The 19727-nt window shown below is 42.7% G+C and overlaps 1 protein-coding gene across 2 annotated transcripts in view; it reads right to left on the reverse strand.

The window, feature by feature from the left end:
* The window catches only part of DEPDC1B (DEP domain containing 1B), a 61734-nt gene extending 42284 nt beyond the window's left edge, over positions 1 to 19450 (reverse strand). Inside the window, exons 1-2 of one of the 2 annotated variants that reach the window (XM_084629660.1) lie at positions 19284 to 19408; positions 17092 to 17357 (exon numbers count right to left, since the gene is read on the reverse strand). In XM_084629660.1, the coding sequence (XP_084485786.1) occupies positions 17092 to 17357; positions 19284 to 19331 (314 nt within the window). In that variant the 5' untranslated portion in view covers positions 19332 to 19408. Of the gene's footprint in view, positions 1 to 17091; positions 17358 to 19283 lie in introns of both variants that reach the window. The other variant, XM_084629661.1, reaches the window with a different exon arrangement.
* Positions 19451 to 19727: the final 277 nt, after the last annotated feature.

The raw sequence follows: 19727 nt of genomic DNA on the forward strand, positions 1-19727 counted from the left end.
TCAAGGGGATTCATTCTCTCTCTCTCACACACAAACACACTCTTCCCTTCAGTTTTGTTGACAAGGCTTTCTTCAAAGCTCAACTAGCTAGTGCAAGCGACTCAGCCAATACTGAGTAGATTGCAGGTTCTCTGCACCTGCATCTTGGGGGGAAGAGCAGTATGCAAGATAAAAGTCCTTTCAGGGTGCAGGTTATCCTATATGGGGAAGCGTTTTTGAACAAACGAACACACACACATACCCATTCCCAAAACATCACTGTGACAGGTTGGATCCCCCTTCTGGGGTGCCACCTGATATACTGGAATTTCACTGACCCTCTCTTGCTCAACCAGCCAGGGTTCCCTCTCCCTGCTTTGCTGAATTAGGCTCTCTGGCCTCTTGTAGCACACACACACAGGTAGGGCCACACCCCGCTGCAGTCACAAACTGAAGTCAGCTTTCTGCGAGAGGACTCCCCCAGCACTCACGTGCCCACCACTTTTGGGAGATAAACTCAAAATAATACTGTCTTGCACTGTATAGAAAAATCTGCACAGCGCAAGCTCATAAAAATCCACCCTCTTCCTCAGTGTGAAGAGAAACGTGCACAACTTCTTGCCCTCCCACTTAGAAATTACATAAACTGGGTTTTATTATAAACAAGAAATAAGTTTATTAACTACAAAAGGTGAATTTTAAGTGGTTAAAGAGATAGCAAACAAAACAAAGCAGATTGCCTTAGTAAATAAACAAAAGCCACAGACTGAGCTTAACACACTAGATAGGTAAGATACAAATTAACAAATTCTCATCCTGAGTGATAAACAGGTTGGCAGATTCTTAACGCACAAGTTGCCTTCGCTTTCCCAGCTTTTCATACACAGGCTAAAAGATCCTAGCCTGGGACCATCACTTCTCACAGTTCAGTCTTTTTTCCTCAGGTGTTTTCAGGTGTGTTGTTGTAGGGAGAGTGAGGACCCTTCCTGTTGTCATTGTCCCTCTTTTATATCTTCCCCCCACTTGCTGGAAAGCTTTTTGCTGTGACATGGGTTAAACAGTTCCCATTGTGTAGTGCTATCTCTGAGAGGTTTCTATTGCACACAATTCCTGGGGTGATCCTTATGCTTGTGTGCATTTCTTCAAGAAGCCACTACCATTGTTTGGCCTCATCCAACATAGCACATTTGAAATACAGAGACATGGTCAATATTCCCAGCTTCAGATATAAAAATGATACATGCATACAAATTGGATAAACACATTCAGTAAATCATAACCTTTCCAATGATACCTTACATGAGCCGTCTTGCATAAAGTATATCTTAGTCATACCATATTCATATCACAACCATATTTCCATGAAGAATATGGGGTTTAACGTCACAACCACCATCACCAGAATCCCTCTTCAAAAGAATCTTTATAAACCAGAGACATGTCAAAGCCTTGGCAGGGATGGTTTAGCAGTATCCAAAGAAGGGCATGAACTCTTACTACAGACAACAAAAGCCTCCTCCACACAAATGTCACAACTCTAGTAGTATGTCTTATAACCAATATAGTTAATACCCTCACTACTAATTACATCATTTTTAGAGTTTTAAATGACCATGTCTGTGGTGCTTTTCTTACGGTCTCTTGGCCTATAATTCTCTCCCGCCTTTTTTCCAAGCAACCTCCATTTCATCTCCATTGTTTCAGCATTCCCACTGCTGCCCTCCCTGCCGAAGCCATAGATTCAGGAAGAGTGATTAACAGGCAGAAGCACTGGCTATGAGGAAATGAGACTGATAGAGCCAACTCCTGGCAGTCCAAGAATAAACAACGGTACCAGCATTTTGTACAGTGAGGGAAGATTGTCACACCCCAGATCTACCCTCTTCCCCTTTGGAAGGAAGGTAAAGTAGGCTATCATACCTCTCACAGTAAGAGGTACTAGTGGGCTTGTTCACCTCCTCCTGATAGCATTGAACTCAGCTTTAGGCAAAGTCACGCTTTTGGGTTGTGGAGCCAACGGACGGACCACCTCAGGCTTTGAGATGGTTAAAGCTAATCTGATTAATTATTCATAGCAAGCACCCTAGATACAGCAAACCAAGACTGACCTTTGGGGTTAGTGAAGCCTTCAGCTGAGAGTATTGGATGTGGGAGGGGGTGGGAAAAGAGGGAAACAACGCCCCAGAGAAGTTTATGGTTGAAGTGGTGACTGGAGACAGTGCCACCCACACTGCCACCAGTCGTGAAAGAGCTGCCACAATCCTCCCAGATGTCAGCCAGCCATCTGAGGTGCAGGTCTTTTTTCTGAGCAACTTTAAATGCAACTGCTCAGATTCCAGAAACTGCAGAACCTACAGGTGTCAACGCTTTTACACACCACAGTGAAATATAACACCCAACAGCACTGAAGCCTCAAATTGTGGCAATCAGTGAAGACATACTGATGTATAAACCATAGGTATTTGCCATTACAAAATGATAAGTATTCTCTTGCATTAGGCTGTACTTAATATGTTCATATTTTTGGTGGTTTAATTTCATCAGCAATTTAGGCATTTGACCATGTGCCTGGAAGTTTTAGTCAGAGTTTACTCACTTATTTTCTCCACTCCTATAAAACAGAAATGGAAGACTACCCTTTACATCTTTTAGTAATGGTCTTATGTACTGCATCATTGAAAGTCACCATAAAAAGGATCAATTTAACAGTTTACATAAAGTATAAAGGTGACTACTGTCCCCAAAACTTGTGTAGTATTTGTTGATTCAATTAAAAAAAGGAACATACCTACATTCACCTCTTTTTCACCCCTACCTACACCATTACAGCTGAAGACATATTTGCAAAGCAGCATTAAGGCAAGTGCACCAGAGGGAGCTCCCAGGATATTAAATATACTGAAAAATAAAGATGGAAAGCGAAAGTTGTTTTAGTGCATATTGAGCATGATTGGGTACTGGAAATCCAAACTCCACAGTCATAGATGGCTTAAACAAGTCAAAAAAATATATCAAGCATACTTGAAGAAAGATTGTGTCTATTCAAGAAGAAATCATGCAAAATTCTTGATTTCACTCAAAAATTGCCTAACTGACTTTCTCTCTCTGCAAATATTAAGCAGAACACACAAAATATGTTGAGTATTTAAGGATAAGAATTGAATACCCACCAGTGCCAAAAGATTGCCACCAATATTTCAGAGTTTAAGGCCAGAAGGGACCATTATTTTAACTAGGCTGACCTACCACATATCAGAAGCCATCACATTTCACCCAAATACCCCTATACTGAGCCCAAAGACTTTAATTAGACCAAAGCATTTCAGTCCTCGGGAAACTAAGTTGTGTATCACAAGCAGAAAACAGGAAAGATTAAGTTGCCATCAATCCACAAAGCCTTCACAATGGCATGGAATTGATTAGCTGAGATATGACCAGATGACCATTGCACAGGGATAATCAATTAATTTTTTTAAAAGGTCCAAATTTCTTGGTCAAGGTATAGTCAAGGTCCAGAGTCCAGAGAAAATAATAAAAATAATGATAATAATAATAAATAATAAATAAAATAATAATTATAAGTAAATAAAAAGATTTGGAGATCAATTCAAAAGGATCTGGCAGTCCGCCTATTGACTACCCCTACCCTAGCCAGGTGATCCGTGCCCCATGCTACAGGGGAAGGTCGAAAAAATCCAAGGTCCCTTCCAATCTGACCTGGGAAAAATTTCTCCCCAACCCCAAATCTGATGAATAATTCTGAATACATCTGGTCAATTGCAGGAAACAAAATTCCTTCCTGCCCACTGCAGGTGGCCAGTTGAAGCCCTGAAGTATAAAACTTGATGACAGTCGTGGTCTTTAATGCAGAGCTGCAAGGGTTATGAACATGCTGAGGGCAATGCAAGCATTTCTGTTCTCCCCATGAAGAGGAGGCTCATGAAGGAAGGAGATGAACTGGGGGATTCACAGAGTTACAGATTCCAAGTCCAGAGGAGACCATCACAACTATCTGGCTCAACTGCTTGCACACACAGGCTGAGGAATTTTCCTTAGAAAATGTATTAGAGTTTATCTTTTCAAAAGATTCCTAATCTTGTCTAAGGGTATGTCTAAAATTAAACACCCCCAGCTGGCCCATGTCAGCTGACTCTGGTTTTGGCTGTGGGGCTATAAAATTGCAGTGTAGAATTTCAGGCTCCAGTTGGAGTCCAGGTTCTGGGACCCTCCACCCTTGCAGGGTCCCAGAGCTTGGGCTCCAGCCTTAACATCTACACCACAATTTTACAGCCCTGTAGCCTGAGCCCCACAAGCCCAAATCAGCTGACAAAAGTGTTTAATTGCAGTGTAGACATATTAACACCCCCCCCCGAAAAAAAAAAGACTCCAAATGACGACAACCACTTCCACTGGTAAGGTCTTCCAATGTCTGATTACCCTAATAGTTAGGAAATTGCATCTTATTTCAAGACTAAATTTGTTCAGTTTTCAGCCATTAAATTTTCTTATGCCTTTGTCAGCAAGATTGAAAAACCCCACTATCAAATGTTTTCCATGTGTAAGTACCTAAAACATAGCAATGAGGTAACCTCTCAACCTTTTTTTTTTTCCTATAAACTAAATCAACTGAACTCCTTAAGCCTCAAATCATACGTTTTCCAGCTCTAAGATCATTTTTGTGGCCCCTTCTTTGAACTTTCCCTAGCATTTGTGGTATCATTAGAGGAGGTTTTGGAACAAATTGATAAATTAAACAGCCATAAGTCACCAGGACCAGATGGTATTCACCCAAGAGTTCTGAAGGAACTCAGATGTGAAATTGCAGAACTACTAACTGTAGTCTGTAACCGATTGTTTAAATCAGCTTCTGTACCAGATGACGGGAGGACAGCTAATGTGACGCCAATTTTTAAAAAGGGCTCCAGACATGATCCTGGCAATTACAGGCCTGTAAGCCTGACTTCAGTACCAGGCAAACTGGTTGAAACAATAATAAAGAACAATATTGTCAGACATATAGATGAACATAATTTGTTCAAGAAGAGTCAACATGGTTTTAGTAAAGGGAAATCATGCCTCACCAATCTACTAGAATTCTTTGAGGGGGTCAAAAAGTATGTGGACCAAGGGGATCCAGTGGATATAGTGTACTTAGATTTTCAGACAAGGTCCCTCACCAAAGGCTCTTACGCAAACTAAGTTGCCATGGGATAAGAGGGAAGGTGCTCTCTTGGATTGGTAACTGGTTAAAAGATAGGAAACAAAGGGTAGTATAAATGGTCAGTTTTCAGAACAGAAAGAGGTAAACAGTGGTGTCCCTCAGGGGGGTCTGTTCTGGGACCAGTCCTATTCAACATATTCATAAATGATCTGGAAAAAGGAGTACACAGTGAGATGGCAAAATTTGCAGATGATACAAAATTATTAAAAATAATTAAGACCCAGGCAGACTGCGAAGAGCTACAAAAGGATCTCTCAAAACTGGGTGACTGGGCATCAAAATGGCCGATGAAATTTAATGTTGATAAATGCAAAGTAATACAAATTGGAAAGCATAATCCCAAGTATACATATAAAATGATGGGGTCTAAATTAGCTGTTACCACTCAAGAAAGATCTTGGAGTCATTGTGGATAGTTCTCTGAAAACATCCGCTCAACGTGCAGCGTCAGTCAAAAAAGTGAACAGAATGCTGGGAATAATTAAGAAAGGGATAGATAATAGGACAGAAAATATCATGTTGCCTCTATATAAATCCATGGTACGTCCACATCTTGAATACTGTGTGCAGATGTGGTCGCCCCATCTCAAAAAAGATATATTGGAATTGGAAAAGGTTCAGAAAAGGGCAACAAAAGTGATTAGGGGTATGGAACGGCTGCCATATGAGGAGAGATTAATAAGATTGGGACTTTTCAGCTTGGAAAAGAGATGACTAAGGGGGGATAGGATTGAGGTCTAGAAAATCGTGACTGGTGTGGAGAAAATAAATAAGGAAGTGTTATTTACACTCCTTCTCATAACACAAGAACTAGGGGTCACCAAATGAAATGCATAGGCAGCAGGTTTAAAACAAATAAAAGGAAGTATTTCTTCACACAGCTCACAGTTAACCTGTGGAACTCCTTGCCGGAGGATGTTGTGAAGGCCAAGACCATAACAGGGTTCAAAAAAGAACTAGATAAATTCATGGAGGATAGGTCCATCAATGGCTATTAGCCAGAATGGGCAAGAGTGGTGTCTCTAACCTCTGTTTGCCAGAAGCTGGGAATCAGCGACAGGGGATGGATCACTTGATGATTACCTGTTCTGTTCATTCCCTCTGGGGCACCTAGCACTGGCCACTGTCAGAAGACAGGATACTAGGCTAGATGGACCTTTGGTCTGACCCAGTAGGGCCATTTTTATGTTCTGTTCGTTGCCACATCCTTCCTGAAGCCCAGACACCCGAATAAAACATAGTATCCTAGCAGCAGTCTTACCAATGCTGTATACAGAGACAAAATATCACTTCCCTTCTTCTACTTGATATTCCCCTCTAGACATGCAAGGATCAGATTAGTCATTTTTGCCATGACACCACACTGGGAACTCATGCTGAGGCAATTTTCAACAATGACCCCTAAGTTTTTCTCTGAGGCCTTGTCTACACTACCTCTTAAGTCGACATACGTGACATCACTCAGGGGTGTAAAAAACCCATCCCCCCTGAGCAATGTAACTTACATTGACTTAACATGGTCTCCACACTGCGCTATGTCAGCGGGAGATGCTCTCCTGTCAACATATAGCGTCTTCACCAGACCCGCTAAATCAATGCTGTTGCATCGACCAGCTGTACCAATTTAGTGTCATAGTGAAGACACGCCATGAGTCACTGCTTTCTAATACAGTGTCTTGCACCCCTTAAGTATAACCTGCATTCTTGGTTCCCAGATATATTACCTGGCATTTAAGTGTATTAAAAATGCATTTTGTTAGCCTGTGACCATTTTACCAGGTGATTCAGATCACTCTCCTACAGTACTCTATCCTCCTTTACTATCCCACTAATCTGTGTGTCATGCGCACACTTTAACAGCAAAGACTTTATACCATCATCTAGATAGTTGATTAAAAAAAATATTAAAAAGTGTTGAACCATGAAAGCTTTCTAGAAATGGCCCCCTCATTGACACTGAGATTTGTCAGCAAGCCAGTTTTTAATGTGTCCCCTATTAAGTCCATATAATGCAAGATTTTTTTAAATCAGAATGCCATGATGTACCAAGTCAAATGCCTTGGAGAAATCCAAGTGTACTATACCAACAGAATTGCATTTATAAAGCAGATTTATAATCTTGTTTTAAAAAAATCCAACTACAGACAGAATCAAAACTGCTTTAAGATATTTGAAAGGAGGACATGAATGTGAAAGGACAATTTTCAGCACACAAAAGAAAGTCTTTTCACCAGGGAAAAAACCCTTAGGTCACAAAATGTCACAAGATAAATTACATTTAATTAAGAAATGAGTTGAGTGGAGATTAGTTTGTTATAAGAGTAACATGTGACAGAACTATATACAAATAAAGTGATTCTACTATAACTAGAGCCCTGCAAATCCACGGATATCCACAGACCATTTTTGCAGATCGCAGATGGGACGCAAACACAAATTTTGTATTTATGCAGAGTTCTAAATATAGGGTCTCAAAAGGCAGTGAAACACATCTCATAGCCTATGAGGCTGCTTTCCCGCCTTCCAGATCCCATATTCCCTCACCCTCCATATACAGAGAAAGGGGAGGCGATAGATTAAGACAGGTAGTAAAATCCCACATGCTCCTATTGCCGCAGTTTAAGCAGTCAAGCAATTTAGAAAACCTCTCCTGACTTCATTGCCGTATCAGGTCAGTCAGAGAGGGAAGCCATACTGACTTACTTTGCAGAAACAGCTTCCTCCCTCTCCGACTGACCTGATATGGCACAAATTAAGCACTGGCTGAGCAGCCAGAGAGCACCTTCACCCCCCTCCTGTGCGCCCCTACCCCCTGCACTCCCCCTCCTATGCCCCCTTTACCTCCTAAACTGTGCACCCCCCTCCTGCATCCACATGGGGAAACTGTCATGGAGCACCTGTCATTGCTCCTCACAATCCCTCTAGGAGGATGACTTGCCAAGCTGAGAGGTGCCAGGGCTCAGCCCCAGCAAAAATTAAGCACTGTAGCCCTGCGATAGTATTCCCCTTGCATGCTTCCACAGGGAGAACAGTGGCTGGTGCAAAGAAACTGGGCTTACTGAGCTCTAAGTGTGATGACTTTATAAATCGCTCTAAATAGGCGACAGTCTTTTTTATTTTATAGTTCAGTTTGTGATTTTGAGCAGTATTGACTTGAGACATTTATTTTATTATTTTTAGTGTAAAAGGCTATTTGTTCTGATGCCTGTTGTATAATAAGATTGATGTTTAAAATAACAACAAACAAACAATAATAGTATGCACAATTATTAAGCCATAGAGGCACGGTGAGATAGCGTGCTGCTGCGGGTATGGTGCGGATGCAGATAAAAGACGGACTGTGGATCGCGGGTCGGATACAAGTTGATTCTTGCGGATCAGATACGGATCCACATTTTTGTATCCGTGCAGGGCTCTAACTATAACATGGATCAACCAATATAGTCATACACTGAAACATGTACTGTTAGTTAACCTGAACCATTATCTTGTATATTATAAGATACAATGTAGAAAAAACATTTCTCAGGATAGCTGAGCTTTCATGCAATAAGAAACAAGCTGTGAAAGAGTCACAATCTTACTGCATACTTTAAAATAAAATAAAAAGTATTCCAAGTTCATAAGAACATAAGAATAGCCATACTGGGTAAGACCAATGATCCATCTAGCCCAGTGTCCTGTCTTCCAATAGTGGCCAATGCCAGATGCTTCAGAGAGACTGAACAGAACAAGGCAATTATCAAGTGAGCCATACCCTGTCATCCAGTCCTAGCATCTGGCAGTCAGAGCCTTGGCGGCAGTCAGAGCGTGGGGTTGTGTCCCTGATCATCTTAGCCAATAGCCACTGATGGACCTATCCTCCATGAACTTATCTAATTCTTTTTTTAACCTTCACATCATCCCTTGGCAACAAGTTCTGCAGATTGACTGTGTGTTGTGTGAAGAAGTTCAGTACTTTCTTATGTTTGTTTTAAACCTGCTGTGTTCCCTCTCAGGTGCATGCCTACATGGCCACACATGAGGTCATCAAGGGTCTGTGCACCAGCCACGCACACTGCTGAGCATGGAGAGTGTGGAGGGTGGGGGCAGCGGGGTGAGGTGACGGGTGTTTGGGGGTGCGGGGGGGGGGGAGGGAAAAGAGGCGCCTCTCCCCCCCAGCCCCAGCTCCGACCGGGGCTGTGGCTGGGACAGGAGAGGTGCCTCTCCCCCACAGCCTCGGGGCCGTGGAGGGGAGAGACACGTGTGTGTGTGTGTGTGTGTGTGTGTGTGTGTGTGTGTGTGTGTGTGTGTGTCTCTCTCAGACACCCACACACATCCCTCTCCCCTCCACGGCCCACACACACACTTTGTCACACACAGAGTCTATGTCTCCCACACATACACACAAAGTCTTTCACACACTTGTATTATTGTTGTTGTTGTTACTTCTTGATACTTCCTGCAATGCACATATATTCTCTGTAATTTTATTCTTTCAAAGCGTTATTTTATATTTCATCATTTTTATTTCTCTCTTATGCTTAAATTTAATTCTTTGAGTTGTGAGTTCTAAAATGCCTGACCTGTCCTGGTTGGAGTAATTATCCCTATGGTAACTTTTTTAAAATATATATATTATCTCTAGGTTTTTTGTTTCTACTGGTGGCGCACATCCGCACATTACCTTGGTGCACATAGCAAAATTCATTCCGCAAATGGGTGGAAAAAATTAGAGGGAACATTGCTGCTGCCTATTAATTTCATTTGGTGACCCCTAGTTCTTGTGTTATGAGAAGGAATAAATAACACTCCCTTATTTACTTTCTCCACACCAGTCATGATTTTTAGACCTCTATCAGATCTCCCCTTAATTGTCTCTTTTGCAAGCTGAACAGTGCCAGTCTTTTTCCTGTCTCCTCAAATGGAAGCCATTCCATAATGCTAATAATTTTTGTTGCCCTTCTCTGTACCTTTTCCACTTCTAATATATCTTTTATTGAGATGGGGCAATCAGAACTGCACACGGTATTCAAGGTTCATAAAGAAAATGAGAATTATAGTAAGCAGTTGCTTATAGATCAAAGATCTATTAACCTGGTTTAATCTTTCAAACGAGTTTTGAAATTATTACTAAAATAGATGAGTTAAGATCATAAAAATAAACCAGAAAATGAATGAAGGCTACGTCAATTAAAAGATACTGGTAAAACATATAATCTGCCAGAGATTAAAATCTATATAAATGCATACAAAAATACCTCAAAAAGTTCTCTCAAAATGTGGGAGGAAGGGGGAAAAGAGGCATGAAAACTAGAGAGTTAGCATTCCTTACTACCCACCTGGAGTGCAATGCTTATTGCCCAAGCAGAGATTCATTCCAACATAATAAAACACCACCACCACATTTACACTGATTAATGGTTACTTAGAGTTGAAGTTTCACAACAATGAACAACAAATAATAAGACGGCACATGCAGAACTTGTCAAGCGTTAGCTCTCAAGACAGTTGCACAACGCACCAAAGCAAAATAGACAGCACATGAAACAGATCCGTATGTATCTTCCTTCTCAATAAAGTGTGTCATGGACCAGTCACAGAGCACACCCTGATCCAAATACTTGTTGACCCATCACAGGTTCCACCCACATGCATCACAACTAAAAAAGAAAAAGCCCATATTAGCGCCATGAAATTGCTTCCCTTGAGCAAAGAACTGTGGTCAAGATACCAGAGAAAGATGGGTCTTCAGAAGGAATATCAATGAACCCGTCAAGAACATATGTAAGTGAGTTCCCTAGAAGAGACTTTTTAGAAATAGGTTAATATTGTTTATATTTAGTAACAGTTTTGAACATCATTTATTGTTCTATTTGTTGTTTTTGTTAATAGTGATATAAATTATATAACAGAAATGGGAGCTGCCCCTTTATGACTAGGGTAGGGCATGGGGAGTGTGCAGGGCATATGCTGCTGCTGAAGAAAGGAGATTGGCCTGTAGGCAGGGACAACTAAATCATCTCACCACATCCAGTGGTGCAAGTAGGGTGGTACGGTATGGTATGCCATACCAGTAGGATATTTGTAGCCGGTACGCTGTACTGGAAAGACACTGGAGGAGCAGAACATGGAGCTGCTGTACCGCCCCCAGCCCTTCCACACGGCTGTGTCTAGCATCCTCTGTCCGGGGTCTGTAGGCAGCCCCGCCAGAGGACAGGGCTGGGGGGCAGGGCCCAGGGCGGTACAGCCTCACCAGAGGAGCTGCACATTATGCTTCTTTCGCCACTGCAGTTCCCAGGAGAGCCCTGCAGTTCAGACCCCAGACAGGAGACGCCATGCGTGGAAGGGCTGGAGGTGCTACAGTCACGCCGGAGGAGCTGCTGGCGTGGAGCCGCTGGGCGGCCCCACGGTCTGCTCCTTTCACTGCTGCGGTGAATAGGACGATCCGAATAGGACAATTAATACCATTAATACTATGTAAAAGCACTGTCAAACAGGGTTTTTTCAAATGAAAGATTCTGTTGAGTTAAAGGAAAGGAATTAAGAGAAATTGTTAAAATGAAAGTCTTAATTCTTTATGTTTCAAATATTACGTTTTTTTCTTCTTTTCTCTATCTTTAATAAAAATGTTACAAATATTTTAATGGTGGTTGTTACCATGGGAGTACGTGGACACGAAAACCCAGACAACACTTAAATGAATTTTACCTATTCTGATGACCCCAGCCAATTATCAGCTAGCAAAAGTTGAAGACAGGAGAAGTTACTAACATGCATTCCTTTTGTTCCTCCTCACCTCTCATCCTAGGAAAGAAGATTCTAAATAGATTGCTTTCTGGCTCCACTTACCAGAAGTGCAGGCAATCAAGTTACCTATCTGAGCATCTAATCAGCCTTCTTCCAATCAACTAATGACTTCCTGGGCTAAAGAGATGTTAATAGACAAGACAGACTAGAGGAGATATGCAAGAGAGACACAAGCAAGCGGGGAAAGAGAAAGGGAATTACTGGTGTATAATTTTACCTTCTCAAATGTCTCTATCTTCTTACATGCTAGGAAGAAATATTTCAGACAGGCTGTGGATGTATCAACCATTACTCAAAGAAAATTGACATCAGTGTGATGCTTGTAGGACTGCACACCTTAAACTATGCATCCTGAGAGGTAAAAAAGATCGACTCCCAGGAGTGAGTGAATGACAGCTGAGCCGCTGTGCAACAGTAGTGCTCTTGCCCTGGAGAAACCACACACCAGAAGAAAATATGAACCTCTACTAGGGGAAGGTGGCTTTAGTATATCCATCTATTCATGTAGGCAACAGCAGCCCTGGTGCCACATTGAATCAAGACATGTCTGCTCATGACACGGAGCTCTCAGGCCTAAAGGACTAGGAAGAAGGCCCTGAGCTATAGAAGAGTGATATTTGGCCTCTGTTTGGCGAAAGACCAAACCCCTTGAATGGAAAAGTAGCCCAATGTTGGCACCCCAATTTGAAAAGCTGCAATATAAAATATTGAATAATAATGGTTATAAGGAAAGAAGGGTCAGAAAGTAGGATGTAGAGACCCTCTTGAGGAAATGGAAGCTGTCAAAAGGGAAGACTGGAGGAACAAAGTGATTCTCTCAGAGAATAGCACTAGGTTAGCTGGGTATGGTTGAAATAGCCAAAGGTGAAAACAGATCCAACACATTAGGTACATGCCGGTTACAAAATGGCTCAGCACATGATGATGTAATAATTGGGGCCTAGCAGGTGAAAAGTAGGTAAAGGTTAATGCATTGTCACAATGATCTGTTTTATACGATTGTTTAAGAAAAGATGTAAGAAGGAGACAAAAAAGACAGAATTTATTTAAAAATAGAGATGCTACCCAAGGACTTTTAAGATATGACTAGTAAACAAGAGGAGATGGGGACTCGGAAATCAAGGGACCAAAATTGGTGCTTAAAAAATTAGATCTAATTGGTGGACAAAATAACAAAAGGATGGACAAGTCTGCCAATTGCCCCTTTTGGGGACCCTTAAAAAAAAAAAAAAAGACATGGGGGAGGAAAGAAAGGAACTTCTCCCACCCCACTGCACACACAACAGAAGGATTTTCATCATGACACCAAGTGGGGACAACTTTTGACTATCAGCGCTGCACCAGCGAGGACTCCAGCCGGATACATGTGAGATCCTGGTCTGTCTTCCTCTCCTTCCAGTATCCCTTTTCATCTCCTGCTATCTTTCTCTCCATCAGTTTTTACCTGATCCTGAAATGAACTGCACTACACGGCACCAGCATTACAAAAGGAGATTGCCTGCCAAGCTCCACTCAACCTGAGAAGGACTAGTGAAGGAGAGGACCTGACCAAACCAACAAGGTGAAGGCAAGCAGCAAGCCCAAGAGACTATGTCCACACAGGTTATGAAATGGCCTGGCAGATGAAAAATAGCCTTTACCAAGACAAGAGAGGAAATAAGAACCTGGAACAGGGCTCCCAACCTGCTTTACCACATTTAAATGTATACCACCGCTCCTCAGTGCGGCATTACCAGGGTGGGAGAGAGAGCTTTGCAGATTCATCAGGAAGCCATGGAAACAAAGATATTGAAGAACACTGTCCTGAGAGTGAATCTCCTGGGACTCAGAGAAGGCATGGATGAGAAAATTGTCAAAATAAGGGTATAGGTATATGCCCTTGCAATGCTACCAGGATCTTGTTGGAAGCCTGAAACGTAAAAATAGGAAGAAGTGGGGAGACAAATTGAAATAAAGATTCCCCTAAGTGAAAGGGAAGGACTGCCAATGCCTGGGATAAATTGAGGCATGAAAGTAGGTATCCTTCAGGCTGACCAGATAATATAGTATTACCATGGGAGGGAGGGAAAGGAGGGGGAAAGAAAGAGCACAATCTGGAAGGTGTTTTCATCCAGAACTTTTTCTTCCCAAGATGGTGATCGAGCTCTGGAGGTCCAGAGTTGGATGGACTCCTACTGGGCATAGGTTGCACCAAGAAATAGCAGGAATAAAATCTACTGTTGGGTATTCCCATTAACTTCATTATAAGAAAAAGTATAAATGGATACAACGCAACCATCATACGGTTCAACAGCAGTACGCTAGAAGATCTAGATTTTGCTGATGATGTTGCCCTTTATTTTCCCTTCCTTTTTTGAAACTTTATTAAGGTGAAATTACAATAAAACATTAAGTAATAAGTATAGTACGGTGTAATATGTTTATCAGAATCAGGTTAATATTCAGAAGTACCTAGCTAGCAATTCTGGCTTGGTGGCTGAGGAGTCCCCCCTCTCAGAGTATGCTAAAAAGGGTGACCAAATTTCTAAATAACTTTTGGGGGCACTTCTCGTGTGTATGTACTGGGCATGAAAATTTCTCCATTATAAGGCCGGTCCATATTTTACTACACCACACTTCCATAGGAGAAGTCACATTTTTCCAATAACTTTCAATACAAAGTCTTGCTGCTAACAATGAAAAAAATTAAATTTGTCATTTCTGTTTAAAATGTAGATCCTTACTGGAGCATTAAGTAAACTGGTCAGGGGATCTCTCAGAAGTTGGCATTTTGCTATAAGATTAATCTCTTTAATAATTTTCTCCCCAAACCATCTAATTTCTAGACACAACCACCACATGTGCAAGTATGTTCCCCTGTCCCTGCAATCCCTCAAATGGAGTGCATCCCTAGTAGCAAAAATATGATGCATCTTAACTGGAGTCTAATGAAATTTTTATAAATTACTGTGTAGATGGCATCTGTGAGCTAAACTAATTGAAGATGTATATCCCCTTTGCCATACAGAGACCTGTACATCTAGATCAATTTGTCCAAATCCCTCTCCCACCTTTTCATCTGGGTTATTTTCCGATCAACATCTTTTTCAACCAAAATTATATACGTCTTAGAAATTAAATGTTTTGTGATCTTCCAGTTTGCTCTGGAGTGCCTCAAATGTGGTTAAAGGTCAAGATAGAGCAGTCTTATATCCAAATTTCACAATAAAATATTTTATTTGTAAACAATGAAAATATGGGATCTGTATATTATATATCTCATGGTATTATTTCAAACCAAGACCAAGGAATAGCTGTCTGAATTGAGTAATCTCAGCTCTTCCACACAACAAATAGACACTGATATTTCCTAGGGATAAATCCCTGGTTATTAATTCAAGTAGCTAAGGAAGAGGGCCCCAGTGACAGGAATTTTTAAAAAATTGTCCCATCCTCCTAAGATGGTCTCAATGAACAGTTGATTTTTAATTTTTGGTGACCTAAATTTCTTTTTAACCCAACATACGTAGCCTCCAGTCTTGTTTGAGATTTACCCAGTGTTTGGACAGTCGTAGCTCTTCTAAGCCACAGTTCTACTAACATGCAAGCAGAGATTGCAAGTCTGTCCAGCATAGCAAAGAAGGCAAAGTTACTAATCAGTTATGAAAAAACAAGTGTAATAAGAACTCCAGAAACTCCCACTCAAGCATTACTTTAGAAGGCAAAGGAATACAAGAAGTGAATTAATTCACACATCTTGGCAGGAACGTGCAAGCCAATGGGGGGTGTCCAGAAGGAAATAATATCATGATGCGCAAGCTTGCAGCCACATTTTCCAGTTTAAACAAGAATTGGTCATTGAAAATCTACAATTTACACCCCAAACTACAAATCTTCAATTCCAATGTTATTTCCATCTTAATACATGAATTTGAAAGCTGGAAGCTGGTGAAAGGTACAGACAGACATCTAAATGCCTTCAAAAGCAAATGCCTTGGAAAAATACAAGGTAATAAATGGAATGAATTTGTAACAAATGCTGAAAATCATCAGAGTTCATCAACCCTCTATCTCTAAAGTTATCCAGAAAAGACAATCAAAATATTTGGTACATGGTTTAGGAATGAAGCCAGAACAATTACCATGGCAGGTATGCTATTAGGCAGCTGGAGGAAAACATAAAGGCACTAACTGAAAGAATCCCTCCATTTAACAATACTGAGAGAGGGAAAACTTATGGGACTTAAAAAAGAGGCCACACAAAGAGCAGTTCAGGATAGACAGGGATGGTGGAGTCTTGTTCACATGCTAAGCGATATCTAACAGTGCAAGAAGGATTCAGATTCAGAAAACACCTGTCTCTTCTCTCCCTAAGGTGTTGGAAAAAATGGCCCCTGCAGAAACTCCTGAACATCAGAGCAGAGTAAGGAATTTAGGGGGCTGAAGGCTAAGAGAGAGAAAGAAAACAGGAGGAAGAGACCCAGAAGAAACTCAATGGAGTTATCTCTGGAGTTGATTTTCCCAGATGCCCATGATAAACGAGGACCAAAACTTCCTGGAAGTGTAGTCAGGAGTCCACCAAGGGAAGTACTCAAGCGTGTATAATTAATCACATGCATAAGTGTTAGTCCATTGGGGACTTTAGTGTATGTTTTGATTTATTTAGTAAAAATATTGGTCACAGTAAGCAAAAACTAGGTTTGTATACTACAGATTATTTGGGAGTGACTAGAAACTGTTTATATATGTTGCTCAAAAAATAAAACTTCAGATACAAGGGTGCTTTAAGTAACATTCCCAATATTAACAACAAGGAGTTCAGTGGCACCTTAAAGACTAACAGATTTATTTGTTCGTCTTTAAGGTGCCACCGAACTCCTTGTTGTTTTTGTGGATACAGACTATCATGGCTACTCCCTGATACTTGATTCCTAATATTAGAACAACATAGAATCTCTGGGTCTACTGAAGAGCAGGACTGTAATAAAAGATAACGGGTGAGCATGCTTAAAGATAAGTAGATGCACAAAGTAAGTGGGTTTGCAAAACCCCTAACTAATGTCATTAATTCCTTACTTTCACAAGAACTAAATTCACCCAGGATACATCATACAATGATTTACCTATATAAATGACTGTCGTCCTCAAAGTCTTCCTTGCCCCATCTTCCTTTGATATCTTCAATAACATGATTTTTCAGAAATTTTTTAAGCAGCTGAATTGTTTGATTACGAGTCACTTCTGGGCCAAAGTTTTGGTTACATCTGAGCAGTTTATGTAACCAGTCTACTGCCTCTGAGGCTTTGAAGCAACACTCATAGTTTTTGAAAAGACTACGATGCCTCCGTAATGGCATCCCTTCACGAAAGAGTTCAATGGTCTGATTCCACTGGAAAAGAGGGGGGGGAGAGAGATACAATTACAGGAGCTCTAAAAATAATCTTTATGGGTGAAATGATGCTGTATGTGAAATCAATACCAATACAATTAGAGCATTTTGCAGGCATTGGTTTTAATGGATTCAAAATAAAACTGCAAATATTCAGGTCCCGGAGTTATCAATCATGTCACAACTGTGGCCAAAGTTTTGCTGTTAGCCTGAGGACTAAAACCACTAGACAGAATGAAAAATACCTGTACTGCTACATCTCCAGTGCCATGCCCCCAGCAAGTTAAATAAATCTGCTGAACATAGAGAATATTCGTTAAATAGAGCATGGAGTAAAGTATCAACTCCTCATTTAATACATTCTGAAAGTTATACCTTAGAGTACATCTACATGAGAAAGCTACACCAGCTTAACTTAAAATCAGTTTAAAAACCCATATAGTGAAACCAGTGCAAATGCCTATGAAGGTACTCAGTTTCAGAGTGACTTATTCCAGTCTTGCTTAAACTAAAAACAATATAAACCGCTCTTAAACTGAAATAGGAGCAGAGGAGTTTGCACCGGTTTAAGTAAATCAGTTTAAAACAAAACACACACATATTTTTAGGCCTGGTCTACACTTAAAACTTTGGTTGACGTAGCTATGACACTCGGGTCATCAAAAGTCCTGAGCACCACAGCTATGCCCACCTAAACCCCCAAAATAGACATTCTTCTATCAACCTAGCTACTATGTCCTGGGGAGGTGAGTTACTAGTGACAGACTCTGCTCCTTCAATTGCTGAGTGTACATTAGCCCTAAGGCCAGGTCTACACTAAAAAGTTAGGTTGACCAAGCTATGTCACACAGGGGTGTGAAAAATCCACATGCCTGTGTAACAGTTAAACTGACCTAACCCCCAGCATAGACTCCACAATGTTGGAAGAACTCTTCCATCAACCTAGCTACCGCCTCTCAGGGAGGTGGATTAACTACTAAAGCGACTCCGGTCACTGTAGTGTCTACACTGAAGCACTACAGCAACATAGCTGCAGCACTGCAATTGTGTTCCTGCAGGTGTGCTGCTGTCGCAGTTTAAGTGTTGACACAGCCTTAGTTAAACTGGTGTAAGTTTGTGCATAAGGAAGAGCTCACTGTAGGTCACTTCTGCTTTTATTAAACCTTGAACATCCCTCTTGGTGTCACTCTTCCTTTTCTCTCCCCTAACAGCTCACAGTCTAACAGACCCAGCAGGGTGCGAGTGTACAAGTGTGTGTCAGTATTTTGGGGCTCAGAGCCAGGAGGTGAAGCTACTGGACTAAGATACAGTCGTGGGAGGCCATTTGGGGGCTGGGATAGCAGAGGGCAGGAAGAAGGCTGCAGGTAGAGGGAGAGACCAAGGAGACTACAAATAGCAGCACTGCGGAGGTGGGGGGTGGCCAGGATATGGCAGCCAGGCGACTGGAGGCAGACTAAAGAGGGAAAGAGGCAGATGCGGGGGGAGGGGAACTAGACAGGGCTCCGGGGACCAGCCCGAAGGACAGGGGCGGGGGGCTCCGGGCACCCCTCGGGAGGGCTCTGCCATTGCAGACCGCTAGGGGGGGCGAGAAGGGGGGCTCCGCGGACCGCTGGGAGCGGGGTCAGGCCGGGAGCTCCGGGCACCGCTCGGGGGGGCGAGACAGGGGGGTTCCGGGGACCGCAAGGGGGTGAGGGAGGCCGGGGAGCGCGAGGTCGGAGGGCTCGCCTCCAGGGACCGCTCGAGGGCAGGGGGGCGAGGCTGGGGGGCTCCGGCGACTGCTCGGAGGGGACGGGATCGGGGGGCTCTGGGGACCGGTCCGGGGCAGGAGGACTGGGGGGGGGCGCGAGGCCGGGGGGGGGAGATGCGCCGGGGGGGGGGGCGTTGTGCCGAGCTCGATGCCCTGGCACGGCCGGGCCGGGAACTTACCAGCCGGGTTGCCCGGTAGGGCCCGGGGCCCACCAGTCGCGGCTCCATAGCCCGGTAGGCCCCGCTGTCTCCACGGAAACCCGACAAGACACAGGACAAGGCGGAGCCGAAGAAGAGTTTGAATTAGGGCCCCCACGATGCTGCCCTCTCATTGGACTGCAAAGTGACCACGTGACCCCTCATCTCTCCCTGATTGCAGGGGCAGGGGCAGGACAAAGAGGCCAATGCATCGGCCAGCTCCCAGCACAACGACTGTGCAGCCTCGGGGGAGTGTACGGGGAGGGGGCACTGGGAGGGGGCATTGAGGGCAATGGCGGGGGCACTGGGAGGGGCATTGGGAGGAGATGGAGGGGATACCGGGAGGGGACATTGAGGGGTGCTGGGAAAGGGCATTGGGAGGTGACGAAGGGGGCACTGGGAGGGGGCATTGAGGGTAATGGCGGG

Source organism: Lepidochelys olivacea (genome assembly GCF_965140295.1).
Source record: "Lepidochelys olivacea isolate rLepOli2 genome assembly, chromosome: 5".
NCBI lineage: Eukaryota > Metazoa > Chordata > Testudines > Cheloniidae > Lepidochelys > Lepidochelys olivacea.